The 27,777-nt window shown below is 39.6% G+C and overlaps 3 protein-coding genes across 3 annotated transcripts in view; 2 read left to right on the plus strand and 1 right to left on the minus strand.

Annotated features, from left to right (window-relative positions):
- Positions 1 to 2,200, plus strand: part of mical3a (microtubule associated monooxygenase, calponin and LIM domain containing 3a) — an 88,949-nt gene extending 86,749 nt beyond the window's left edge. Inside the window, 1 exon segment of the mRNA XM_051073524.1 lies at positions 12 to 2,200. Within this exon segment, the coding sequence (XP_050929481.1) occupies positions 12 to 196 (185 nt within the window). The 3' untranslated portion in view covers positions 197 to 2,200.
- Positions 2,201 to 2,652: 452 nt separating this feature from the next.
- On the plus strand, positions 2,653 to 13,711 carry ttc38 (tetratricopeptide repeat domain 38). Its single transcript, XM_018664412.2, has 14 exons — positions 2,653 to 2,758; positions 3,293 to 3,370; positions 3,482 to 3,563; positions 5,144 to 5,315; positions 6,667 to 6,840; positions 7,778 to 7,853; positions 8,239 to 8,358; positions 8,500 to 8,559; positions 8,771 to 8,809; positions 9,330 to 9,411; positions 9,945 to 10,110; positions 12,077 to 12,236; positions 12,705 to 12,778; positions 13,141 to 13,711. Exons 1-14 carry the CDS (start codon positions 2,729 to 2,731, stop codon positions 13,226 to 13,228), a joined length of 1,401 nt encoding a protein of 466 aa, XP_018519928.1. The 5' UTR covers positions 2,653 to 2,728; the 3' UTR covers positions 13,229 to 13,711.
- Positions 13,564 to 27,753, minus strand: tspan33b (tetraspanin 33b). The gene is made up of 8 exons (XM_018664413.2): positions 26,901 to 27,753; positions 22,895 to 22,952; positions 22,175 to 22,302; positions 21,916 to 21,990; positions 18,667 to 18,762; positions 18,111 to 18,239; positions 15,356 to 15,517; positions 13,564 to 13,982 (listed from the first exon to the last, which is right to left on the minus strand). Exons 1-8 carry the CDS (start codon positions 26,994 to 26,996, stop codon positions 13,914 to 13,916), a joined length of 813 nt encoding a protein of 270 aa, XP_018519929.1. The 5' UTR covers positions 26,997 to 27,753; the 3' UTR covers positions 13,564 to 13,913.
- Positions 27,754 to 27,777: the final 24 nt, after the last annotated feature.

Consider the following 27,777-nt stretch of genomic DNA (forward strand, 5'->3'; position numbering starts at 1 on the left):
CACTGCTTCAGACCACCTTAAGACTGAGAAGGAGCTTGCTCAGGAGAAGCAGATCCTGAACGAGATGTTGGAGGTGGTGGAGCAGCGCGATGCCCTGGTGGCTCTCCTGGAGGAGCAGAGACTTCGGGAAAAGGAGGAGGACAAGGACCTGGAGGCTGTCATGCTCTCCAAAGGCTTCAACCTCAACTGGGCCTGAGAGGAGTGAAATAATTGCTCACCAGGATTCGCAAACAGTGTTTTGACTTGTGATTGGTGTTCTCAGCCTCTCATGGTCATTTTTGATCAGAATAGTCTGCTGAAAACACAGACACAGGCAGTTGGTCTAAAACTGTCACACCTGCAGCAGTGAATGTGTAAAGATTTCCCGCAACACACACACACACACACACACACACACAAAAAAAAACCTATGGCTGTCTCTTACATTGAAGCAGTCTGCTACGTTTACATATCCTCTGCCCAAAGGCAGCCCTAGTTAATCACTCTGCAGTTTTGCTTGCGCTCTCTCTCTGTGGGTGGAGAGGCGAGTACATTCGCAACTTTATCATCACAGCCTTGAAGTGGATCCTCTCAAGCAAAGGGGGCCTCTGGGAGAATGTTTAAAGACTTGTTTCATTCTCGATTATCTAAAGGGAAGAATGCAGTTCGGTCCTGCTGATGTAAAGGAATTGTAAAGAATTGTGTTTCTGTGTATAGTTATGTAGAGTAAGTCACATTTTTCCGAGGATGAAGATGTTCTCTTTTTCTGAAAAGGACTGCTACAGAGGTGTGTGTAACTGCTGGAGTGATTTCTCCAGGCTCAGTCTCTTCAGTCTGACTGTAGGAAGGACATCCTCTGCTGAAGCTGCCTTTCTATCCAGTGACAAACCGACTTCTGCTTCTGAACCACAAAGATACCATAAAAGGCTTGTTTTTTTCCCCTCTTTCCCCCTCACAGTGTTTAGTGAGTCAACACAAAGAACCCATTTAATATGTATTTATTATTTTTGTTTGCTTTTAACAGATAAACTTTTTTTTTTGTGCATTCACAGGAGAGTGCCCAGAATCTCATTATCTTGCACTTGTGCATAAATCAAATGCACCCATAAGCCATTGCATGTCAGGAATGAAGGCTGCAGGCACATACATGTAGAGGATCTTTACATTGTCTTTGATAGATAGACGTAGAATACAGACTTATACTATATATGGACATTTAAGCACTTCACATGACTTGATAATGATGGGCCTCTCTGTGAGATGCCATTCACTGTGTATCACACTGACTGTAACCGTTTACAAATACTTGTCCATGTTCAATATTGGATTTTTATGTTTCCTACTTAGTTAACAAGTAGCAAGTTAAACCAACTGTTGAAAGGATTCATCTTGGAAAGAACTGTCTTTTCAGGTTCAAATAAGTTTCTACCATTTGTGTTAACATAGTGATGTTATTATTAATGAATCTGATTTCACTGTTGTTAATGGGAGGTCGGTGTAGCTCACATAAGTCATTCTGTGCCACAGGACTCTCTCTGTTGGTGGTTATGCAAGAACTTACACACTACACAACATTTATATCAGTATATGGCAGTGTTAATCCTTTACCCTTGAACAAGATGCCTTTTTCATTTTCATTCTCTGTATTTAATTTATGTTTTATTTTTTGAGTTTACTTGTTATTGAGGTAGTCACATCTGTGTATCCCACTGGAACTCAAGATTTTTACTTTTTTTTCAAATACTTTTATACAGCAGGCCCCCAAGCAAACAAATAGAGGATTTTAAATGGGGCGCTGAAGAAATGCAAAGTGCTTAATGAGCAACTTGCATTAGACAGAAACATTATGGTTTATCTGGTGGGCAGTCAAATCTAATAGCCTTTTTGACAACTGTAAAAAAGAAAATCCAGGTGGTCACTCTTTTACGGCACAGAAACAATAGAGGCTATATTTATGACTTGGTATGAGCTGTGAATAAAAAAAAAGTTACATAATTTTAAGGGTTGTTGTTTTAGATGGCGTGTGATAAGTTTGACATGATTGTATTGATATTTATTAACATGTGTGCAAACTGTATTATATGTAAAGAAAATGAATCCTAATTTTTAAACTGTTCTGTTGACACATGGCTCAATGTAAATGCTTCATGTAGCTAAAATGCATAGGGGTGTTGGATGTATGCTGAAAAAGGCAATAAAACAATGCAGTTGTTCTTTTAAATGTTTGTCCACTAAAATCTCGCTTTTATAATCGTATGGGATATGGTTATTAACCTGTTTTAGCTAACCATTATGAATCACAATTATAAGCTCAAACTGACATACATTTTGACTGATTTTGCCCCACTTTTCGCCAACACCAGCTCTGACTTGATCAGTGATTGGCTAAAATCTGTTTATTTCTACAGAGAACATGTGATTCTGTAACAAAGGAATTAATTGTAAACCCAAATGGACATAGTTTGGTTATGTTATACTGAATAATTCTCTCACACTTGACTCTCTGCCAGGCCAACAGAAGACAACCATTTTACACCACAAGACCAGGAAGAGAGGTACACATGAAAAAGTTTATCATGGAAAGAACGCGCTTCGATGTAAATACATTTAATATGCGTTGTTCATGCACTTATTTTGAAACACGCCAACTAACGTGAACTTCCGGTCTTCGTGTTTTAGGTTATGAACTTGACGCAGCTTCGTCAGTGTGAGGCCGAACGTTTGGAGAGCAAACAGCTGTACCCCAAAAATGCATGCTGCAAGTCTAAGGGACTGTGAGGTTAGTGCTTGGGTTTCATGAGGAAGTATCTAACGTGAAAAAAGATAAACGTTTTGTCAGAGGATAGCTTGAGAAAGGGAACGACTTCAAGCGGCTTGTTTGGTGTGAAATAAGTTGCGACCAGGATGTCTTGCAGTCATATTAGCACGAATGGACTTTTAAAGCGAAAACATGGGGATTTGGGATAAGTGGGATTAAACTTTGTTTGCCTCCTAAGTTTACACGAAATACTGGTTTAGCCCAGGTTTGATATGGGACAGGGCTGAAGTTGCGAAGGTTATATTACATAATTGTCAGAATTAGGAACTTCTTTTATCGGGTCATGCAGTTTTGTTTTGAGATTAGTAAAACGCCAAAACAGAATTTTGAGTGGGTTGAATCTGTCTTTAACCTCTGCCCGCTGCAGGTTAGCTAACATACATGTGCACCGTTTTTACAATCACCTAGCTAGTTTTAGAGACAGAGAAGCTGCTCTGTGACAATAACTTTGTGTTTGAATACAGAAGTTATTTTTAGTACCTCTTTCTCTTACAGGCATGGAGGGCAGAGGGTCTTAAATTGTCCACCAACAGCAATGAAGCCTGCAAAATGTATGACGCCATACTCACGCAGGTAACCTATACATCCAACCCTCCCTACCCTCTACGTACACGCATACACACACTGTCATGCTGTCTTACCTGTCAGTGATAATTTAGTTTATCAATTTTGTTTGGCTCCTAGTATGTCAAATGGAGGAATGATGAAACCTTGGGAGGATTTGAAGGATGCATTTCTGCTATCCAGGCGGCTGACCCTAACTTTGGTAAATAGATAGGTGATCAAACATCATTCCTGTGTTTCATTTTAATTAAATTTAACCAGGTAAGTCCTGATGAGAAACTCCTTCAAAATAAATCTGGTGAGGAGGCAGCAGGGAGGAGTTATAAAAAGTACAAAGGGAGAGTAAATCAAGGTTAAGAATTGAGGATAAAAAAGGAGAAAGTGATAAAGGTAACCGTGCTAAAATTATCCACGGCAGAAATAACCCAATTAGAAGTGGCTATGACCCTCCGTAGTGTAAATAAACAGACACCAGAAGAGGACGGTTCCTCAAGTCCTAGAGTGAGCAGCAATTATTACTTTTGTGTCAGCTCTTATGCTTTGGGGTCATTAAACAAGTTATAGTTGAGCTTAACATATTGAGTAATCTAAGTGCATAAATAGAAGGCACCACAACCTATAAAAGGCATATCCTGCCCTGTTAAACAACTAGGGCAGGATATGTATGTGTCTATACACATTAGACATTTTGATGTGTTTTAAAAAGCACAATGATTATTAATAACATTACTAACAACAGCAATGCATGTAGTGAAGCAGTGCCAGGACCCTGGTACAGTATATTACATGCTAGGTCACTGGAATGACTCACTGGGAAAATTAATGGAACCAAGATGTTGTTAATTTTATTAGTTGCACCATAACCTTTTCCTGTTATGACAGGTCAGTCATTAAAAGAAAAGGATCACTAGTTGGTACATAAGACTCTTATTTACTGCTTTGAAACCACAAGATATGATGACCCTGGATACTTAGCTGTGACTTTCAGTGATGCCTTTTACCTATGCCATTGATCTGTTGACTCAGACTAAGCAATTGTGTGATTCGTGTTTAGCTTGAGCTCTCATCAAGCATTTCAAATATTTGATTGTTGTTCATGCAAATGAATCAAGCTTCTGTTGTGCCGGTTCAGCAGTTATTGATGCTCCTGGGAACTTTTGACAACAGCTGGATCAGAACAGGATAACACCTTTCACATGTTCCCTATTTTATGGTTACATAAGGGAAACAAATTGGGGTCTACAGGTTTAACATCAATTACATTGCTGACACACACTACAACAGGTATATCCAATCTGAATATATAGATAAAACACAATTTTATTTGCTGGTGCCCTTGTTCTCATAGTCTTGGATAGAAAACAAAGCTTTTGTCAACCAATATTTAGAATCATTAGTAACTGTATAAGTGTTGAGTTTGTTTAAAGTGTAATTCTTGACTGGAATAAACATCTGAAGACAGTTGAAGACAGTTTGGAGACAGTTTACATAGTGAGTTATCAGTGACCCACCTCATGCAATCATTAGGGCACACAGTTGGGATGAAAACCTATTCTGTTAATGCCATCTAATTTTTAAACAGGAACTGAAATTGAGAGGCCTAGCTTAAGCAGAGAATGCAGCTACGTGCGTGTGTGTGTGTGTGTGAGAGAGAGAGAGCTCCTCTACATATCTTGCTTCAGTTCAGAAGGAAAACTTTTACAAGTGCATGTGATGTTTCATGTTAACTGTTGTATTGAAGTGAGAAAAAAAAAAAAACAGTTTGATTTGTTTTCCCTGCAGTTATGGGTCATGTGATCAGTACAGGGTTGGAGCTTGTGGCAACGACAAGCTCCACCCGGCTGAATGAGCGTCTGGCCAGTGCTGTGAGGCGAACGGTGGAGCTGGCCGACAGCCAGGACATCACTCCCAGAGAGAGGCTCCATGTCAAGGCTATGGAGCTCTTCTCACATGGGTAAGATCCAGAGCCAGGTTGCCACATGGAATACAGTCAAAGCAGATGGATGAATGAGAATTTTGATATATAAGGGCCAATTGTTCCCAAAGAGGGATCTCAAGACTACAAGTACACTTTGAAGTTATGATAGGGCATCTTAAGGCCAGCAACACAAGATGTAGTTTAATTTCACTAACCCTTTTTGAAGCATATTACACTGCTCACAAATGCATTGTGACCTGCCACACAGATGCTTTAAAGAAATGTATAGAATTGTCCCATGATATGGGACCCTCCAAGACACATGAAAGCACCCCATTGTTTTTCCTCGTATACACAGTAGTTCCTTGTCAGACACAAAAATAGTCTGTAGAGTAATGCTGACATTCATACCATACATCTTAGGAAATCACAAGTTGTGGAGATCGAGTGTATGGAAGTATTTCTATGAATGAATGAGAATGAAAACTTAAACAATTTGTCAAAAAGACAAAAAATAAATTAAACACTATTATAATAATTTAAAATATATCACCCAAAAATAAAATATCTATCATATATGTACAGTATATAAAGTATGTAGTATATATGTGCAGGTCAGACCCCTTCACTTTTTGCATACTTTATTGTGTTGCAGATTTGATTTTAAATGGATAAAAGTGCAATTTTTGCCCATTAGTCTACACTCAGTAACCCATAATGACAAAGTGAAAACATGTTTTTAGAAACTTAATAAAAATCTGAAAAAAAAAATATCTATGTACAAATATCCTTGCCTCCAAATTGTTGTCAGGTGCATCCTGCTTGCTTTCATTATCCCTGAGATGTGTCTAGTCCACCTGTGTTAATTCAGTTTGCCAACTGTGACTGGATACAGTTTAGAAAGGCATACACCTGTGTATGTAGCCAAACTTCACGTCAGGACAAAAACCAAGCCATGAGGGCCAGGGAACTCTCTGCGGACCTCAGTGAACATTGTGGTCAGACAAAGGGTACAATACTTTTATTAAACTATTTAATGATCTGTCCAAAAGAGAGAGGTAGTATTGACATGCTTCAGATCCACAGCATTTATCTACATTGTGTGCCTCTGTAAATTTCTGCCTCAGTCTAGCAAGTAATATGTGTATTTTATCTGCAGTGTCTTATCTCCCCATGGTATAGCAGGAGATATGGTAATATTGAGAAGACATTTTGTTTCTCAATATTGTCTTGAAGGGTACTTATGTTTTTCAAGGGCCTCTAATTCCCAGCATTCAACACAAAGTATATTGACGACTTTGTGATTCTCATGGTACATTCGTTCCGTTGTCCTTCATAACTTCACAGAAGTGTGCCCGTCTTCAACAGTGACTCATGTTTCTTTTAGAAATTTCCCCAAGGCCTGTGATGCATGGGAAGATATTCTTCTTGATCACCCCACTGATTTGCTGGCCCTCAAGTTTGCTCACGATGCCTATTTCTACATGGGAGCCCAAACTCCCATGAGGGACTCTGTGGCCAGGGTGCTGCCTCATTGGAAACCACACATGCCTTTGTTCAGGTACAAAAGACAAGAGATATTACAAGAGAAGCATTTTGGGTAAATTAAAAATCACTTATTGTGTGTTTCAAAAATCATGTTTTTCAGGATTAGCTCATTAAATATTCAAATATGATGAAAATACTGGAAACTGCATAAAATTATGTATGTATCAATGTATGCATAGTTACAGATAAGGGAGAAAAAAGCAAAAAATAAAAAAATGATGAAGAATGTACAACAGATAGTAACAGATAGTGTACAGTATGTACTAATATACCTATTTGTGCAGTGGTGTGGGTGGTTGGCTGGTATTTGTGAGGAAAGTGGTTTTCTCTGAGAAGGTAGAGACTCTCTTGTGGTGCACCGAACCGTACTGTCCCGCAGAGCATAATTTCTCACCCAGGGGGTAGCCTTAGTCTTCACCCTGCAATCATGCATGTCCTTTAGGGGTGACAACTTGAAGTGAGTAAATTATTGTTTTCTTCCACATCCTTTCTTCTACCACACATATTTGAAGTATATAGTTGAGTCAGACCAAACAAAATCCATTTCATATTTTAGCATTTAATGGTAACACAGCAATAGTCTCTTGAAGCTTTAGCTATTATAGTATACTGTCAAAACACTACCACAGTGAAAATAAAAGCCCATACTCTTACAGAGAAATAACGTGTTGGCAGTTATCAGCTTGATGAGAAGTTGGTGATGGCACAAAAAGTTGAGAGCAATCTAATGATCATGTCTTTTTAAAAGCAAATCAAGGTTGCTTCAATTCACTCTTATTTTTGACCTTTAGCTGTCATTGTTATTGCTTGAGGCATGTTCACAAAACCAGTGTCTGCTTTTCATTATCCTAGAAAACCAAATAAATCCATCATAAATTGAATTGGTGAGTAGAATTTCTATCATTCCTGTATTTTGTAATGAGATTTCTTTTGTACATTTCTGCTGCCAGTTATCTGAAAGGACTGTATTCCTTTGGTCTGATGGAGACTCGCTTCTATGACCAGGCAGAGAAAGTAGCCATGGAGGTGAGATTTTCTTCACTATTATATTCTGTTGTTCGCTCTGTTGCCATTGTTGTGGCCAGGTAGTTCAGGCAGTATTTGCCTGCTCTGATTGTGTCAGTTCAATTCAGCAAGTAATTTGCTGTTGAAGACCAATAATAAGCAGCTCATCTAACCCCTAGCAGCCCGACTCTTCTCTGCTGAATGTGTAATGATTACAAAGAAGCTGTGACATGAGGGTCACTAGAAAAAAGAATGAGGAACATCATAGTCAGAACGAAAGATAGTAACTGAAAGTGGAGCTTGTCATTATTTTTGAATTGTCACTTTAGTCTGGTGTAACAAATAAAGCATTTTCTGCATCTGTATTGCCTCTCCTTGCTTCAGACTGATAAATTCTCTTGTGCAGGGCCTCGCTCTGACTCCTGATGACGCTTGGTCTGTCCACTCTGTAGCCCATGTTTGCGAGATGAAGGCAGAGGTGGACAAAGGCTTGAAGTTCATGGAGAGCAGAGAGAAAGACTGGCAGGTACAGCTCCTTAGGATTGTTTTTCCAAGTTGAATCACATCTCGGTATCCTTGTACAATTCTGTCAGAGGCCACTGAGTTAAATTACAAGTTGAAATAGCCTGAGGAAAAAATATTTGAAATATGTATTGTTCAATTCCAGGTATCTGACGTCCTGGCCAGCCATAACTATTGGCATTGGGCTCTATACTTCATCGAGAAGGTAAAGATTATAATGAGTTTTCTCAGTCAGGCGAATAGTTGGCAATAGGAGTGTTTGTGGAACTTGTATTTATGATATCCTTTCCCCTGGGTAATTTGAAGTCTGGAGTTGATTATATTGGGAGATTAATTTGTGTTTGCATCTGTGCAACACAATCTATCAACCTCGCTTATTTGAAGTTATTCAAACTCGTCTCTCTCTACCTCCACAGGGGCAGTACGAAGCCGCTCTGCAAATATACGATTCTCAGGTTGGTTTGTGTTTGCATCAAAACTTTAATGGTATATCTGCCTGAGTACACTCTGAGTTCTTTCAAGAGTCATGCATGTACCAGTACCCTGGGGACGCAGACTAAAAGCAATGTGTGTTGTGCATCTTGTGAGTCAGAATGGCAAGTGTGAACAAATGGAAGTCAAATCCATGTGAAGATGTAAGAGCAAAGGAAACTCACCACCCATTTCAGTGTGTCAACTGCCAGAGCTGATTATTTTTTTATTCACCCTAAGAATAGGAGAGACTATTTGAAAGTAAAGCTCTTTGGTGTCCTGTAACTGTACAATAACATTTCATAATGTTACTCAGGACTGCCACAACTTTGAACACAACAGAAATTCTTACATCACGTTGACTGATTTTCATGAATGTTTAATTGCCCATGTCAGGGGAATCCAGCAAGACATAAACATGAAAAATGTCATTGTGTAGGCAGTTATATGTTACATCCTTCAGTGTTCAGAGTGAATTTTGAAAACGTGTCCTGTTTCTATCAGGTATTCAGGCGTTGTAAAACCACAGGATCCATGTTGGACACTGTAGACGCCTGCTCAATGCTCTACAGACTGGAAATGGAGGGTGAGATGTGGGCTAATGTGATAATCCACAAAGCATGTTATTAAGAAAATTTCATTAAGGAAATTGGTAAGGGAGTTCTGATCTTCCCGTCTTTCTGTCACACATGGCATCTTGGACATTACTGACCGGATTTTGATTAAAATTCAGTAAATGATGTCTATCATTGCTCAGTAGGAAATTTTCAAAATGAAACTAATTGGCTTGATGAAAACACTGCAACGTTTGTTAACATGTTGCTAGTAGGCTGAAAGTGAACTGTAACATCTAATTCAAGATAATAGTATGGTCTTAGGTGAAACTGCTAATGAGGTGAGATAATTCTAGTTATCATACCTCATTAATCTGAATGACTCTCAAGGTGTTAGAAACAAGTGTAATTAGCAGAACGTCTGACCACGTTTTTTTTTTTTTTACTCTACTCAAAACAAAGACTAAATGACCACCTGACATTTCAAAATAGGTTTTTATTATAAATTTGGAGCCTTTATGCAACCTTCAAGTAATACTTGTGTCTGTGTTGGTGCATGTTTGAGGTGTGTGTGTGAAGGATCGTTGGCGAGAGCTGCTCCAGATAACACAGCCTCACACTGACGATCATGTGACCTTATTTAACGACCTCCACTTCCTCATGGTGTCGCTGGGAGCTAAAGAGAGCAGGACTTCTCAGCGTCTGCTGGAGGGCCTCCAGGAATTGGCTAAGTAAGTTCCGCACCATTTCTTCTCTTCACTGCACACCTCAACACTCTGCCAGCCTTACATAAGAGCCACCCAGGCCTTATGTAAAATGGAGACAGAAACAAGTCTGAGCGTAGGATGGCGAGACAGCGGATGCTGTCAGAAAGAGAATTCAGAGCTGCAGTCCATCTCAGAGACCAGGGTCTTCCCTCTGTAGCAGATGTTGTACTAGCAGCTGCTGCCTCTGTGGAGTTTTGTGGTTATAATGTGTTCTGGCATCCCGGCCATGGACAGCCTGCATTTTATGTGCCACACAACCCACAGAAAAGCTGCCATTTAAAACCACTCCTTTAAATTCTCATGGCTTTCCCTGTTACATAATGTAACTCAAGTCACAAGAGTTGGGGAATGATGCACCTTCGGGAGGGGGGGCGCTCTTGAAAGTCAGTTCCTAAGTAAGAAACAGAATACTTTTCCTCAGCTCAGCTCTACTTCAAATCATCAGGCAAGCTGCAGACATGTTTAAGCTTTGCATTTATTTAATTCCATCACTCACATATACTGTGTCACTTTTATTACCTTGATTCAGAAGGATTGCACAGTTTTACATAATCCATATTTTGCCATAATGTAATTTTACAGTCAGAGGCAGTGACTGTAAGCATTAGCTAATCCAAGAAAGCCTCACAACAGTATGGAATCTCTGGCCTTACAGTGAAGTGAATTCTACTCAGATAGTCATGCCTGTCACAGTTCAGTAGCAGTACTCTAATACCCTTGTCAGCCAGTGCAAATATGCCAACCTGGAGCTTTTCTGTAGATTTAGTTGATTTTCATGATTTTAAAAGATTTTTATTTCATTGCTTTCATTTCATTAAATGTCCTCTATAAAATAACAGGAAGCTTGTGTTTGACCCTGAGTCCTTCATTGTCTGTAAAGCAGTGTGTGACAGGCTTGTGTGTTTCTCTGTGAATAATAACTCTGAAAATATTTTAATATAAGAAACAAAATGCATGTTTTCCAGAAGGAGTTATATTCTTATTTTTTTTATTAATTAAAAATATATTCTACATGGTACTTTGGGGGGATATTTGCTAAGCCTGTTACAAATTACTGTCAAGGATGCAAAATTTAGCACAGTTCACTGATATGCATAAAGTGCTGCTAAGTAAGATGTGATGCCTGACTATGTTGATGTGCGTTTTGCATGTTTGGATGACAGTTTTGGAACTGCAAGCATATATTCATCTTTCAAAAAGAAGGCTATATGTGATGACATAGTAGTTGAACAACCTTAAGTTGTCAGTTGCTGTGAGCTATTAAAAGTCAGAAAACCACATATTTTAAGCAGGAGGTCACTGCAGGAAACAAACTGCTCCACTGTCTTGCGTTGTGATGTTGTCGAGCTTCGATGAAATCATTCAAAATCATGTTTAGCATTTTTCTCTCTCTCTTGCTCTGTCTGCTTCTCTCACTCACTGGTTCGACCTGACTCGAGTCTTTATCCACCTTTGTCTGACAAAACAGTACTGTTGATTTTACATCGTCTTTTCTTACATGTTATATATCAGACACAGTTTTCTCTGGCACAGTCGTCAGTCAGCAGATAAACTGGATGCAACAGCTGTTTGTATGAATTTCTATTCTCTCCTCCAATATTTTGAACTGCAATGCCTTAAAATAAATTTTGCAGGTGAAACATTCAGTTTCATCTGTGCTGTTTTTTTTGACTTTGCAATTTGACTTTTTAGTGCCTATAAAAGTGCAAATGCTAGTAAATATCACCTCTTGTGTCTGTTCAATCTTGGTGAAACAGTTTGGTAAGGAGTATATAGATGAACAAAATAAGTGTGATATTCTTATGGTCTGAGGTTTTTTCCTCGACAAACATACAACCCAAAATCAGTATTCTTCCTTGAGCACTAACTTCTAAACTTTCCAGCTGTACCAACTCTTTTCTTTTTTTTAAACTCCTACTTTTCTTTACAGGGAGCCGGGGGAAAATCAGCAACATCAGCTGGCTGGGACTATAGGTGTGCCCATGTGTCAGGCCATGATGGAGTATGACCAGGGCAACTACAGTGGAGCTGTGGAGCAGCTGTACCCTTTACGCTACCACATTGTAGACATAGGTGGCAGTGATGCTCAGGTAAGGGCCACAGAAATGTGGTAAACTCACAGCAAACAAGAATAATGAAACAAATTCAAGCCAAAACCCAACTGTAGCTCTCCTATGCACCTTTGAAAAGCTTTCAGCCCTAAGGCTTTACGTTCTTTGGATATCATTGATCATACTGTGTTGTGTTTTTCTGAGTAAAACAGAAATCCCTGCTGTTGTGAAAATAGGCCAGAGGTGAGGAATGTTCTGCATAAGAGCAAAAGCCTTTCGGTCTATGAACACACTAGATAGTGTGAGAATGTGGAGCACAGTGCACCATTGTATGAATAATGAATCTCTGTGATGGATGGTGATGGATTTTGTTTTTTGTGTTCAGAAAACCATTCCCCAAAGTGCAACAGTTTACATACAGTACAACACAGAGGGGTAGAAAGACAATATATACAGTGCTGGAATGGTCTTGTGTTTACACATGGGTCTGTCCACTTTTGTTTGCAGAGAGATCTCTTCAATCAACTGCTTATCCATGCAGCCATGAAGTCAGAGAATAAGCACCACCAGAAACTGGGAAGGTAATGCACAACTGGGATTTCAGGCCAAACATAGGATGCTTCAGTCTTCTAGTTACAGTTCTGTATATCTTTGCTGTCCATGTTTTTATGTTAGAATCTACTGAGAGGATACACAGGAAAAAAGAAAGATGTTGTACTGTTTGAACCACTGGATTTCATCATAATGTGGTATAGGTCCACTCAAGTTTTCTTTAGTTGCTGTCTTTCTATGCGCATGCAGAACACATTATGTAACCGACATCCTCTGTCTTTACGCCGTGTTACACTTTCATTATTGATCAGGTTTGCCTTCTGGCTTGCAGTTTCTCTGAATCTGTTTTCATTTCTGTGTACCGTCTTGTGCTCTGCTGAATTCCCCCCAGATGTCTTCTGGTGGAGCGTGATGCTGTGAGGCCAAACTCCCCTCTGACTGATCGTCTGATGCAGAACGCCCTGGCTCTCCACATCTAGAATGATTGCAAGGTGCGCAGAGCAGCTCCCATGCAAAAAACATCAAAGTAACATTGTAATTTGATGTGCTGATGTTTGGTTTTAGGAAACTTCTTTACCAACCTATTTAGAAAGCGGAATCGTTTTATACAGCACAATTTTCACTGTAGAGCTCGGTGCCCTTTTAGATTGCTGACCTGTTAAGCCTTGTAAGTGAGCAAATCTGCACCTAATCTCAAGGTTATGAGCTAATATTAACCACAGATTGCCAATTTACATGATAAATAGCCTTCAAGTGTGATACATAATCAAATGCTTTATCTGGGTTTATTCCATTAGTGAAACTGACACCTCTAATCAGTGTAGATAACTGTGTCTTTCTTCTTCTGAATTTTATTTGCAAACATCACATTTAAATATAAATACTTTTTCAGAGATAAAGTCTTCATGTCAATAGCAATACAAAAACCATTATCAAAAGCAATAAATATACAGTTTGTTCTTCGCATGTGAATTACTAACACAATAAAGTGTACCACACTTGTATACCTAAGGGCAACAGCACGTTAAGAATAAGAGATGTACTCAAACATTGCAGAGATATAGTAGCGGTAAAAAAAAAAGATGTCCTTGTACATGTCAGAGGAGCTGAGCAGAGAACTGTAAGTTCTTTTCTTCCCTCCTCTTCCCCTGCGTCGACACAGTCTCACAACACTGAGGTAATCTCATCTTGGATCTGAGAGATCAGGATCTGGGACAGCACAATCCCTGCAATCTAGAGGACAGCAGCAGCCACTTTAGATTACAGAACAGACTCTGTAACTGTACAGCCTGTGCTGAGCATCTCAAGGTGCCTCGGAAGGGTGTCGCAATGCTCATTTGGCGCCAGTTACATAACATACAGTCACTTGAAATAATTGTATTATAATTTAGGGGATCTAACGCTTAATATCTATCACTTCCTTTAGTGCTGATCACAAAGTGTTTCTCCCAGTGGCAAACACAGCTTTTAACTGAGCTTTTCAATAATTAACAGCTTGATTTAAATGTGGCTTGTTATGCAGACAAATCTAGTAATAGACAAAAAAAAAGAGCTTCATCATCAGATTTACTGCACATCAAAACAAGTGGAATACTAACGCAATTGTTTTGACAGGACTCATGGGTAATTCACATGCTTCCTACTGAGCAGAATCATTGGGGACCCAATCAGGCAGATATGAGAGTGAGATAGATCAAGCTAAAGATCCAGTGACAAAGCCACATGCTCTGTGTGATAGTGCAGTGTGACAGTACCTGAATCATTTTGATAAGTAAGCAGACTAATTATTCAGCGACAGCTCTTGATAAGTGCTAATGTGATTTCAGGGCCAATCTAACACATTGACTTGAGTTATTGATTTTACTTAATGCTTTGGGATTTGAGGTGTGTTGTGCAGTGGTGCTCAGTGAATAGCAGGAAATCATCAGTATCCTCCTCTCTTAGACACATTATCTAACATTACATGCAGACTTCTACCTCGGTTGCACATTAACCTGTGCTTTTGATTTAGAACAGTGTAATAAATGAATAATGTGCAGTTAAAATTTCATTGTCCCATTGTGCCTAGTTATTGCTGTCTAGGTATAACGCTCAATTTTAAATCAGTTCTATCCCAGTGGCCTCACGTTAACCCTACACCCTGTTGGTTTCTCTTAGAATACGTTTTTTTATTGGATTTCTTTCCCTTTTTGTGTGAAGGATGGGGTTATTGTATGCTAGACAAGCCGAACTTGTGCAGGGAAGTTGTTGGATGGCTCAGCCATTGATGTTTATATGTGTGTTACTTGAGGAAAGGTGCAGGGTCCCTGATTGATGAAGTGCTGCTTTGACTATTTCACAGCCGCGTCCAATTGCACCATGCAAGCCTGCCTTTGAGGTAGGAGGAACCGTCGATATGTTGATTGCTTTACGCTCAATCTGGTACGCCTCCAACTGATGCCTGTATTGACTTATGTGTATGTGTGTGTGAGAGAGAGAGAGAGAGCGCTTATTTAAGATAAGACTAGAATAATCTCTGCCCAGAATTGTCTGAGGTTACTAATGGCAAAGGACCGTTGCCAGTTACTGCACAACTTGCATTAAGTGAGGGCATGTGTGGCAGATACCTGAGGCAAGGCCAGTCCCAGGGCGAGAGCCCCCACCAGCAACAGATGAGACTCGATCCACCTCACTGCCCTGTCTGCACAGCCTACTGGGTAGATTGACTTGTTTGCCTCCAGGAAGTTCTGGGTTTGAACCCCAAAACCGCACATGGTGTTAATCACTGCCTGTGTGACAGATAGACAGGGACACAGAGAATGTGAGAGTTTTAAAGATTGCCTTGATTACCACATCAACCTGAAACTCTGGAAACCCTTTCATTTTGTGTTATTTTGCATTGATAAAGATATTAACTGTCGTGACAGCTTTGGGAGAGTTTTGTGGAAGCCTGCTAACTACAGAGACTTGGAATTATGCAAGGCAAATGACAAGAGAGCGAAACAGCCACGTCCATTTGATATGGCAAGGAAGACTATTCAGTCCCTGAAGTAGCCATGCAGTTGCAGGCTGTGAACAGCAGGTTGCAGCACTGCATCAGCTCTAATAGAGTTTAATTAATTGATTTTTTCCACCCATGTAGAAAAAGGTTGCTGTGATCTGTTTTCTGTGTAGCATGATGTATAATCAATAGTGGTGTGATGAATCTACATGGACTCTTTAGTCTTCTGTCTTCACACAGACTACGAGGAAATGTCAGTGGTGACTTGCAAGCTCTGCTGCTACGTGTCTGCACAGAGGGTAGACAAGCATTTTGTATGTGTCTTTGTGTTGAGTGCAAATTTGTGTAGTCATGCATGCATGAGTACACAATTTACATATATGCTGTTTGTGTCATTTTTAATGCATGTGCAGGCAGCTGCATGTGTTGATTCTGGGTAGACAAACCATAAAACCTTTATGAAAGAGGACTTAAATTTTGAGGCAGTTAAATCACCACTGCTAATCCTGCTTTAAAGGTTGATGATGTTACTGTTGGTTGCAAGTCAGATAGCATCTCAACACTTTATATATACTGGATAGGTCACTTATATCCCAGCTGGTAAGCTTCAGCTTGTGACTGCTGCCATTCTTTGTTGTTGTTTGTTGGTTTGATTGTAGAGTCTTATCTATAGGCAGAAATATGTGTCACTAGAAACTGAATTTGAATAATTTATGTCCGAATTTGAAATGCTCAACTTGAATAATTGCATTGAAAAAACTGAATTGTATAATTTCAAATTCAATTTCTCAGTTTCGAACTGAATATGATAAATTTTAAACTGAATGTAATATTATGAAACTCAATTCATTTTCCCTAAAACTGCATTTGATCCCAACCAAAAATTCAGCGCTCTGTATACTTCCACATTCAGCCATAATATCATGGCCACTCAAACTCCATTTTTGCAATTCAATTTCAGTTTACTTAGACACACATCTGGCTGTTGAGGAGGAGCAGTCGAGTGCAGATCCACAGAACTCCTTTCCATGTATTTCAAATAGAGCAAAAATATGGCATAACTTATGTTCTTATCTTAAATCTATGTTTCAGTCAGTATGATGCTAAGCTATATGAATTTTAATTTTACTCCTTTTGCTCAAGTGGGTGGCTCTCTTCTGCATCCCGTATAGATTTCAAACACAGTTAAAAACAAGAAAAGGAGTAAATCTACACTTGATTGCACTTTCTCGATAAATGATTCAAATTCAGTTACTACTGACACATACTTCAGTGAGAAACTGGTTGGTTATGATCAGACCAGTTCTACACATGACAGGCTACCTCACTCAGAGGAAAGCAGTATCAGCAACATCTTATACTGATGTAGACATATTGATGTTGCCTCCAGGCAAAGAAATAAACACATTCTGCAGCTGTCAACACAACACAGTTGATCATTTGGATTTGAATGCTTTTAAAATATTTGTTTTCTCACATCTCTTCTAATAAATAGCAGTCAGTGCAGGCTGGGCTGTTGTAACACCTGAATAAGGGACATAAGCACAGAAATAAAGTGCTGTCAATTTCCCTGATTATCAGGAAACTCAGATTGCCACAGTTGTCGCCATTTTTCTGTTGCTATTTTTCATATTATTCATGCAGCTAGGTAGCTAGCCAGCTATGTAGGAAGATGATGTCCCCAGTCTCATCACTGCTTTCTAAGCTCGGATTGGTCATATCTCTAAGTGGGAGTAACATGCATCAGTGGGCACAACACCAGACCTATTTGAATTGCTGAACCAAACCTAAGATGTGGGCAGCAGTTCAGAGGTCTGGGAACAGGGACACTCATTGCCCGTTAAAATTGCAATCGCCATATCTATTCATTTTCCTTTGTTGTAGATGATGCACATCAGCATATCTACATTTGCAGTTCTCATTCATTACATAAGACTGAAATTCAGTGACAATGAAATCAGATTCAGTATGTAAGTTTTGAACTGTTGTTGTTACTTTTCTTGCCTGTGGGTGTGTGGTGAAGCTTAAACTCTTCCAGGTCATTGTCTAGGTCCAGAACTTAAGGCTGAAACTGCTGGCATCGCAGCTTTGCAGCTGGATTGTATTGACTGGGCTCAGTTTCAGATGTTATTCATCAATGACACAGTGAGTCCTTGCTAACTGATAAATCTACAGGTTTTTTGCTCAGAGCAGTTTCAATTTGCTGCTTCACATTACTCTGAAAACTCTTTTTATAGCGAACAAATGCAGGCATTAAACCTAAACAAGAGCTGTCTTTGAAGTTATGTTTTTAACCTTAAGACGGTTAGCATTTTTACATTAGGTGATTGCAATAGTTTGTCACATTTTGAGTTTTTCTTAAAAAAAAAAAAAGAACACACCTCTCCAGGAACAGGAGTGCAGCAGGAGTAAGGTACAGAACAACGCTCAGAGCTGGGGTTGTTATGTGTACAATTAAAATACAGGTTCCAAGACCAGTCTGTGTAGTTGTTCCACCCACAACACTTGAACTGAGGGGAAGAGAGAGAGAGAGAGAGAGAGAGAGAGAGAGAGAGAGAGAAGAGAGCACAGCATAGGTATATATTTAGAAACATGGTCTTTCACTGTACATCCTGCCCGTCTGGGCTTCCCTCATGGGAAAACCCAGGCTCATAAGTGTGCCAGTGTGTGCAGATGGAGGAGGAATATCACATGAGGAGGCCCACAGAGTACAGGAACTGTATGTTTACATGTAGCCTCTCATGTAGAGAACCCTCGCTAAGGCCAAAATAACAAACATAAGACATCATGTCTGTGGTCACTGGCTGTGGTTTCTTGGTTTAGTGCTCAGACATATTCAATAAACCACTAGCTGTGATCAATTTGACGGCTTGTGTGATGTAGATGGTTATACACACGTGCATATCCACTCTAGCTTAGTGGAAATGGCCAGAGCACCTCTTTCTGGATGTAATCCATCAGGTTCTGCAGATCCAGGTCATCCCTATAGTGCACGATGGCTTTCTTCACAAACTTTCCCAAAGCATCCCGAGTCTAGGAAAGAGAAAATGGGGAAGTTAATTCACTGAGTAATAGCTTTAATTTCCATGTTCTAAAGAAATTAAATCTGTTAAGTTTTAATAACGTCATTAAAATGGCCAGAGGTGAACTTATCTACAAATGTCTCTATAACCAAGCTGCTAAGGTGCTCAGTGAAATGATGAAACCTCTCAGGTTTCGTGACTCAGTTAATTACTTGGCCTCCATCTGCAAAGCGCCTTTTTGTGAAACCTCCTTTTTAGCAGGCACTGTTGAAATCTCAGGAGAATTTTAAAATGGAGTGTATCTGGGATCATTTGAAGTCTAAGTTAAAATTGTTTCTGAAGAGTGATCAGGCATGTATTCACTTGGAGTTTATCTACTTTTACAATATCTCTGTTGTAATTTGCGTACATATTATTTATGTGTATTTTGCTGCATTGCGCTGCATTATAAAAGGCCATCTAGAGACACATGTTCCAAATGAGCTTTTATGCTATAACTGAAATGATGCATGGCTTTAGTCTCTTCATCGAATATTCTATTCTCATGTATCTGTCCATTACTAAAATAGATATAAATAATAATAGATGTCTGAGGGGGATGCTTAACATCCCCTCGTTTGCGTTGTATGAGCATCATGTGGGATGTATCTTGACAAGCCAGCAGAGGAACAGGAACCCCTGCTGCAGTATGATGGCTGCATAAGTGCAGAATAACCATGATAATTAATCCATTCATGCCTTTGAGTTCAGTGCACACAATGGATACCAAACATAGTGCACATGTGCAGGTTTTACGCCCTTTCAGCTGCAGTTGATAATTGCTTGAACTTACTCATTTGTTATTATAATGTAGCAGTTTTCATCAACTCCACTTGAACTGAATAAACAAAACCGAGATGAAATATAAATGAAATACATCAATTTGATTGAATAATCTGTAATGAGGATTTCAAGCTAAATGAGGTTGATTCAGACATTCAAATTGTCTGCTACTTTTGTTAGCTCTCATTGTTCATTATACTATATTCCTTTTCAGGGTATTATGAGGCCTTGCTTTGTCAATATTTGAATTTTCTATTCTCACATATGAATAGAGTGTTGAAAAGGTATTTAATGCAAATCTCCATCCTTTAAAAATTCTCAAAACAAGGAGGGCCATGGTTATACAGACGGAGTTCAGATGTAATATATGCTAATAGGAGCACGATATGCTAATAAGCTGCTGAACTTTAAAATTTCATTATGCTTGAAATGAACTTCTGTTAGTAGTTTGCTGAAGGCTCTCTGAATTGTTCATATTGCGGCCCGTGTTAGAACAGGTTATGTTGATAAATACTGTGCACTGTATCAAAATAGCCCAAAATTTGTATCCTGAAGTAGTTTTATTAAATTTTGTTAGGATTTTTACAGCGTTCCCCCTACCCTCACCACATCCCTCCCTCTGTTTCTCTGTTTCCACGTGGTACAGTATGCTCATGGGCCTTGGAGCCCACCGTCACACCTCCCCATGTCATTAGCGGCAAAGTCTCCTTCAAGGGATCTGTTGAAATGGAACATTTGGTTCCACTTTGAAGTGCCGAAGCATTTGAATCATTTAGCGAGGAAGGATGCTGGGAGGGTTGTTAAACTGCTCTGTTTAGCAGCAGGCAGTCCGAGCGCTGACAGAGAACACAAGGGAGAGGAAAGGTATCATCAGGCGCCACTACCAGACACCAATGTCAGGGAATGTTGTCACCACGGGCTGTTGTGTTTTTATTCTCGGTGGAGCCCTAATGGGATGTTACTGTAGGATATAAGTGGATGCTAGAGGGGGGATCATTCCCTTCCCCCGTAGCTTCTAAATCAATCACCGGGGTCATATACGGGGCTCAGACAAATTCAGAGGCATGCACATACATGTAAATTTATGCAGTCACTGAGTGGGTTACCTGTTCTCATTCAGATACAGCCATTTCCTAATCAGTGGTACCCTAATCTAGAGACTGGAACCCCCACAAATGGTTGCTGCTACACCAAATAATTTTTACTCTTTCTACTCTCTCTCTAAACCTGTTTTTTTTCTTGTTAAATACTTTATAATTTTATCTCTTCAGGGTTATGAAATTTGTTCAGATGATAAGTATGCATGCTTATCTCTGCAGTGTACTGGTGATGCAGTTAGTATACAAGAAATCAACACACTTCACTGTTTTATACATTTTAGTTGGTGTCTCCGCCAACTGAAATGTTATAATATTTTTGGTATTGTTCTGTCTTTCCCAGTGTAAACACACATTACAACCTGGAAGTCACTGCTTTGTGTCAATTAGGCACAAGCAAAAAAAAGTTAGGAGTCACTTCTGGCTTCTTACAGCCTTACAGTGTTATTATCATTGTCATAATACCTACAAAATGTATTCAGTACTCACAACATCATCATATTAACTCTTTGTCTTTGGCACTAAAGAAAAAAGAATGTGCCAACCACCCAATGTGCCAACATGTCAGGTTGAACCAGACATTAGTGTGTAAACTGATGGTTGTTAAAAATGGACAATAACGGTAAAGTTTCTACAATTTGCCCTTATTTTCTAATCTGAAGGTCTGTTTAAAAACTGTCTGATCATCTGACAGTTTGTGTTTCTCGCTTTGTGTTTGAGTACACTGTTGTTACTACAAATAGAGATGAAGTTGTTATGAACTGACTCTCCAAGTCAGCACATCCTAGAGCAAGAATTAGGATGATTTCCTCTCATTTTTGTCAGCCTACAAAACATAACCTGAGACACATATTTGTGGGGCTGATAGACAACAACGCAAACACCAATGTCTGCTGTAGCACCGGTGTTAATGTGTGTGTGTGTGTGTTTGTGTGTTTTTTTTTTTCTCTGTGTATGCTGTGTGGCTCAGACTTTGACAAGACATTACCCCTGTGTGCTCAGCGGGCCCATCTGTGGGTTCAAGATGCCATGCCTTATTAAGTTTTATACACTGTAGTTTACAAATGTACAGAATGTCCAGAAGCTGAGATAGAATAGACTAAATCAATGGAGCTCAGGGGCATTCATGGTCGATGGTGGTGTCACTGTGGAAGAGAACTGAAGACCAAATGTGACCTTATGCTGACTTTATATTATACAGTAGCCAAGCTTGTGCACAGAATTATCAGTGGAAAGGCAGATACCTGATCGGAGTAGAAGAAACCCAGAATTGCTATGGCTAGCTGGGTCAGGAAAACCAGTGTCAGGCTGAAGGAGAACTACAGATAGAAAAGACACACATATGAAAACACAGTTTGATTAACACAGAATCATAAGTGGCTGTCAGATTTGTTGTTACACTTGAGATGTAAGACTTGGCTTTGGATTAAATGTAATTTGAGCAACCAGATCAGAAACAGAACACTGCGCCAGTATTAGTAATGTGTCTGTTATGTCTATTACTGTCTTGAGGAGGCGAATGTTCTCTCGGAGGGCTCCAATGCAACCGCAGAAAGTAATGAAGAACATGACCACCCCCACCACAATTAGGATGACAGCTGGGTCGATCAGGAACGTGTCCCGCACTGTGTCTGGCAGAAAGACAGGAACATAACAGTCTCTGTTTAGAAGTCTGCCCTCGTCTATTCATCCTTTACTTCCTTTTCTCCCTGTATTTATCTCTGTTCTTTTTACCCCCATGTTTAACCTTTATTTAAATTAATTCCTGCCCTTGCACTGTATGCCTGTTTTTACTTCCTCCCCTCCTACACCTGCTGCTTTCATTCCCTTAAAATATCAATGATCTGTTGTGGATTACACAGGATGCAGATAATCAGTGAGATGAGCCATTGTTAATCCTTTTTGTTGTCCATTTACTGTATATTACAAATTAAATGGGAAAATAAGGACATTAGGTAAACTAAGGATAAAGCTAAAACTCACTAAACTACCAAACGTGACATCCTGCTTTTTATGAAGAGGAAGTTCAACAGGTGGGAAAATACAAAAGGCCAAGTGTTGCTACGAACACAAAGCTGGAGCTGAAGGGACATACTTATTTGACAAAAAATAAAAAAAAATAAAAATCCACTTTCTGTAGTTGTAACACAGGATAATAGACAATTTCTGTATAGTGTCTTTGTATGTACCTAAATGTAACAAAAGTGTTTGTTATGTATGTACCTGTAGCTTTCTGGACTTTAGCATACACCCCAATTGCCACAATCAACAAGGAGAAAACCTGGAAAAAAGAGAGGAGTTATTTTTTCACATAGATTTAGTCACAGCAAGACATGACCGAAATAGCACATTGAGCAAATTGCTTGTTTCTTCTGTAATGGTTGCTTCACATCTGCCTGCCCTTCACATTCTGCTTGGAAAACCCAACATCAGGTACTTCCAAACTGGCACAAGCATGGATGTGGTACTGTCAAAAACATACTTTGACATTTTGAGAGATGCGCTAATGCCCTTTCTTTCTGAGGATTAGATGAGAAGATTTATACCACACTCATTTCTGTATGTTAATATGAGGCAGGAGGTGATTAGCTTAGGTTAGCATAAAAATCCTAGGGGAAGCAAGTCTTGCTCTGTCCAAAGGTTAAAAATTGGCCTAACAGCACCTTTAAAACTACAAAATTAACAGGTTTTGTCTTGTTTCCATACAAAAACTAGTTCTTTCCCCCTTTGTCTTTATGCTAACCCAAGCTAACTGTTTCCTGGCTAGTCTGGATGAGAAATGGAGTGTATTCTTAAGAAGTTTAGGTAGGACTCTTGGACACAGCTTTTCTTTTCAATTAAGCATGACAAAACTGTAGCAAATACACTAGTCAGTAATGTGTAATTCTTCTGGGGTTATTCTTCATTTTGAAAAGTTGTTGCATTTCTCCCAGTGTGCTGACTGGTGCCTGAACAGATTTTATTTGCACTTTATTGTCATTGGACAGGTGTGATCAGATTAGCAATGACGAACCCTTCCTCAGGCGATGAGTATGCAGAGCACCTGTAGCCATGGTAACCGCAGCAGTTTATGTGTTTACGATAAGCAGACAGATGGATGTCAGTGGCAAAAAAACAACAAAACATATGGATCTTGGCTTAAATCATCTGAGTTTGGAGGGTGTCAAAGTGGAACTTTGAAGAGGAGTTTTCATTTTTCTGTCATTTTTAAGCAGAAGTTTCAGAGTCCAAAAACTTTTTTTGTTTAGTCTTTGCATAAGATTACCATCTGTATAAATCTTCCTGTTGAGTAGAACTTGACCTTGGTTAGAAAGTCAAGATTATCCACCCAGCCTTTACTGAGATGAGTTAATTTTATAGGTTGACTGTAGGTTGATTTTTTTTCCTTCAGTGTGATGTGCTACAGCAGGAGAGACAGTGAGACACAAATAAAGAATCTAAAAGAAGCAAGAGGTGGTACTGTGTAAAATATTGAACACAAAGAGACTTTGGCTGCCCACACCTTGCATGCAGTGGATAAAGGGAAGAATACCTCCTTTAATGACGTCTCAAAGCAGTGACAACACTCTAGGCACAGACAGCTGTGTGTGTGTGTGTGTGTGTGTGTGTGTGTGTGTGTGTGTGTGTGTGTGTATGCTGCTAGTAATGGTGTTGCTTGAGGACGTGTTGTAAAGCTGCTGACAATGTGAGTTCACCTTAACAGAAGCCACACAATAAAACTGCAAAGAGGCTGGAAAGTAGGTGGGATGAGAGCATCCTGTTGATTGCATTGTCAACACTAATTTCTCTCCTTTCCTTGATTGTTTTTCTCACCTTGAATAACAATCTGCATGGCATGGCTTTCATTTCCAGCCTCCACATTCACATTCTCCTGATTACTAATTCTGTGTGTGCCTGTGTGTATAGAGAATGCCTTTTGTTCAACCTGTATAAACATGAATTTGTTTTGTTTCTGTCTGAAAAGCTTGTATTGGATCATCTCTTGAGGTCACAAGGATCCATGGTACATGGCGTAATTTGCTGTGAAAGAGGTGTCATTTTGGCAGTCTTCTCGTGCAAGCCATTTTCTTATTTTATTTTATTTTTTTATGTGTTCTGGAGAAGTAAATTGTTACTTTGAAATGGTATATTTAATCTCCCACATTTTTGAATCGATAATCTGCCTTGGCAAGACGATAGCTGACAAAACACAAGACATTGATGATGCACATTTTCTTTGGAACTGTACTCTTTTCACGATTTTTAAAAGCACAGTTAGGTCTCTCTTCTTTTTTCTTAAGGAATATTATCTGTTGTGTAGGAGTGTGTACACCTGCAGCTCCATTTGTCAGTTTGCCACTGTGTGCTTATGTGAATACCGGTGGCAGTGTGCATTTGCAACAGGAGACACACACGCAGTGAATGTATTCCAGCTCTGTTTTCAGGCTTTTCAAAGGGATGAATCAGGCTTCTCCCGGTGGATTGTGTGGGGAGGTGAAAGCCAGCCGAAGTGAGCCGTAGGGACGTGGGGACAAAGGCCTGATGGATTAGGGCTGCAGTGTTCACTTCTGAGCCCATGTCTGATAAACAAAGTCAACACAGGCCGGGCTGTGCAACTGCTGGGGCTGCACTTATTGCTGATTGGTTCTAAACACAGTCAGAGCGCAATACAGTGTGCGCCACCTCGCTGTGTTTGTGTAGGATTGGATGAACAGGGATATGATGGAGATGTATAAACTTGGTAGAACCACAGATGTGATCTTTGTGCTCAGAGAAGTAATGGTGTAGAGAAGTGAGAGAGTCAGAGAGACTCTTAACTCTGTGTGTGTGTGTGTGTGTGTGTGTGTGTGGTGTGTGTGTGTGTGAACGTAATTGGCTGTTGAGGGACAAAGACCCTGATTCATAGTTTAATGGCTCCATCAAGTGTCTCTTACACCTTTATATCTCTTTCTCTAACAGCCCCAGTTGTGTCCTGGCATCTTAGTTACACTAACAACCAGCAGTGGAGCTTATAAAATTTGAGCCTTGGACATACACTTTATATCTGGTTTTATCTCTTTTGTCTCTTGTACAGCTCCTGCAGCTCTGAGAGATGACACCCTTCACCACCTGTTAATTTGAATTTGTCGTTAACTGAATGTTATTTAACACTATTCATTATATTAAAGTGGATATTGTGGATACAGTAATACTACTACCACTCACAGTGGAGGAAGTTTTATGCCTCTATTAATTTTTTGCTTAAAGTGATGGATAGATTTTTTTATCCATAGCTTTTACTTTGAAGTATTTCAGCTTATCATTGATTACCCTTAGCCATCAATTTTAACCAATTATCCAAGACTTTAACCAACCATTTCAATCATTTATACATATGTTTTAGCTAAATATTTTAACTACTTATCCATTACTTATAGCTTTGGATATCAAACATTTATGCATTACTTTTAGCTATGCATAATAATGTATTTTAACCATTACCTTTACTCAGCTATTACTCCCATGATGATTAGAAATTGCTAGCAACTACTACAGCTGCTGTCATGCACTCCCAGTGGTAACACATAGTGAGGATTTTTTTCTTTTCTTTCCTATTTTTTTTAGCTACTGCACAATCTTTCCACATACCCCTTGGCTATAGCAGAAGCACCCCCTGGAGTACAAGTGCCCCTGGTTGGGAATCACTGCTGTATGTATAATATGAACTCCAGATTTGTGCAGTTAGGAGTACAGCCAACAATACATTCAGCAGCTTTCAAATAACAGTACTTGACAGCAAATATATTGAACTATTCAGATACAGACTATCAGCAGGCTTGCACAGTTACCAGGTGTTTTATAGTTTAGTGTGAGTCAGAACTCAACTGATTTGATAAGAATGTACCACTCTACATTTGCCACAGTGATGTATGGGCAGTGTGGGTGTCCATATATAACTGTAGTAAATTTAAAATAGGTAACAGTGGGGAAGCTGGGTGCCCCTGCTGTATGCAGCTCCAGATACTATCTGAATTCTGTTTCCTTATTTATTATTTATAAGCCTTTTTTCTTTTGCCTTTTTTAGTTTTGCTTCCTTTTCTCGCAGATCTGAGTTTTGGAAAGCTACAAATCCATGATAGCTGGTGATTTGTATGCTCAAAAATACTCTGAATATTTGGTGTCCCGGGACAGCATAACAGCTGTGCTTTTGTAAGTACTGGCCTGTGCTGCTGGAAGAAAAAATAATTTAGCCATGCAACTCTCTACTCACCCAAAATAAGAAGCTGAAGAAGAAGAGAAAATATCTGATCCAGGGGTTGACGAAGGAGAACGTCTCAGCTCGGTTTAGATTCAGTTTCCTGTCCATTGTCTGTTGGTGTTTTTACAGTCCGACACGTAGATCTAGAGGGAGTTTGACTTCAAAACAGTCCTGAGATTCAGCCCCACCCCACAGATACTCAGCCGCCATGTGAATCTGTGTGGAGAGGGTCGTTTGCAGGCTGTGAGACTGTCAGGCTGGCTAAGGGGGCACGGGGATGTGACGCTACCCCGCCATGCTGGTAGAGCCCAGAACGGTCTATGTAGGCCGGGGGGTCAGATTACACAAAAAATATCTCTGGTTGACTGCAGCTGAATGGCCTACAAGCTTTGGAGTGTTGTCAGCCCTGCTGCTAGTTTCACCTCCATGCTGTGTCTGTCCTTGTGTCTTTCTGTGTTAGCTCAAAGTTCCTAGATGCTGTGTCATAGCCCTAAAAGCACATTGCTTGTGTTGTAGTCTCCAAATTACCGCTTCAAAGACAGATGTTCTCCTGTAAAGAATAAAGCAGAATGACAGTTGGAGACTGGACAATGGCATCTTTGAGAGGAAGAACATCTAATGTAGTTAAATGACAACAGGCAGTTTGCTCTGATGTTTCCGCTGTGCTGCATCCATTTGTGGTTCAGAGTGAATGCTCAGATGAATCAAGAAGCAAATAATGTCAAGCCAACCTATCCTGTAATGAGATTTAGATGTAAAACTCCATTGATAATCGACTGGGAAAACAGATCATCTGTCAGCGTGAGCAGAGAGGATTATCTGAGGATAGGGTACAAAAATATCACAGGAGTTTAAAGTTAATGTAAATGTATAAAAAATTCACCAGTGA

The sequence above is a fragment of the Lates calcarifer genome, linkage group LG10 (genome assembly GCF_001640805.2).
Source record: "Lates calcarifer isolate ASB-BC8 linkage group LG10, TLL_Latcal_v3, whole genome shotgun sequence".
Lineage (NCBI taxonomy): Eukaryota > Metazoa > Chordata > Actinopteri > Centropomidae > Lates > Lates calcarifer.

Excerpts from the sequence above, each read along its gene's own strand:
- ttc38 (XM_018664412.2), top strand. The coding sequence starts at position 2,729 with ATGCATGCTGCAAGTCTAAGGGACTGTGAG. Across the intron at positions 7,854-8,238 it reads CAGAGAAAGTAGCCATGGAG|GGCCTCGCTCTGACTCCTGA; the intron begins GTGAGATTTTCT and ends TCTCTTGTGCAG. Across the intron at positions 10,111-12,076 it reads GGCCTCCAGGAATTGGCTAA|GGAGCCGGGGGAAAATCAGC; the intron begins GTAAGTTCCGCA and ends TTTTCTTTACAG.
- tspan33b (XM_018664413.2), bottom strand. The coding sequence starts at position 26,996 with ATGGACAGGAAACTGAATCTAAACCGAGCTGAGACGTTCTCCTTCGTC. Across the intron at positions 22,303-22,894 it reads TAAAGTCCAGAAAGCTACAG|ACACAGTGCGGGACACGTTC; the intron begins GTACATACATAA and ends TCTTTCTGCCAG. Across the intron at positions 13,983-15,355 it reads TGGGACTGGCCTTGCCTCAG|ATTGCAGGGATTGTGCTGTC; the intron begins GTATCTGCCACA and ends GCTGTCCTCTAG.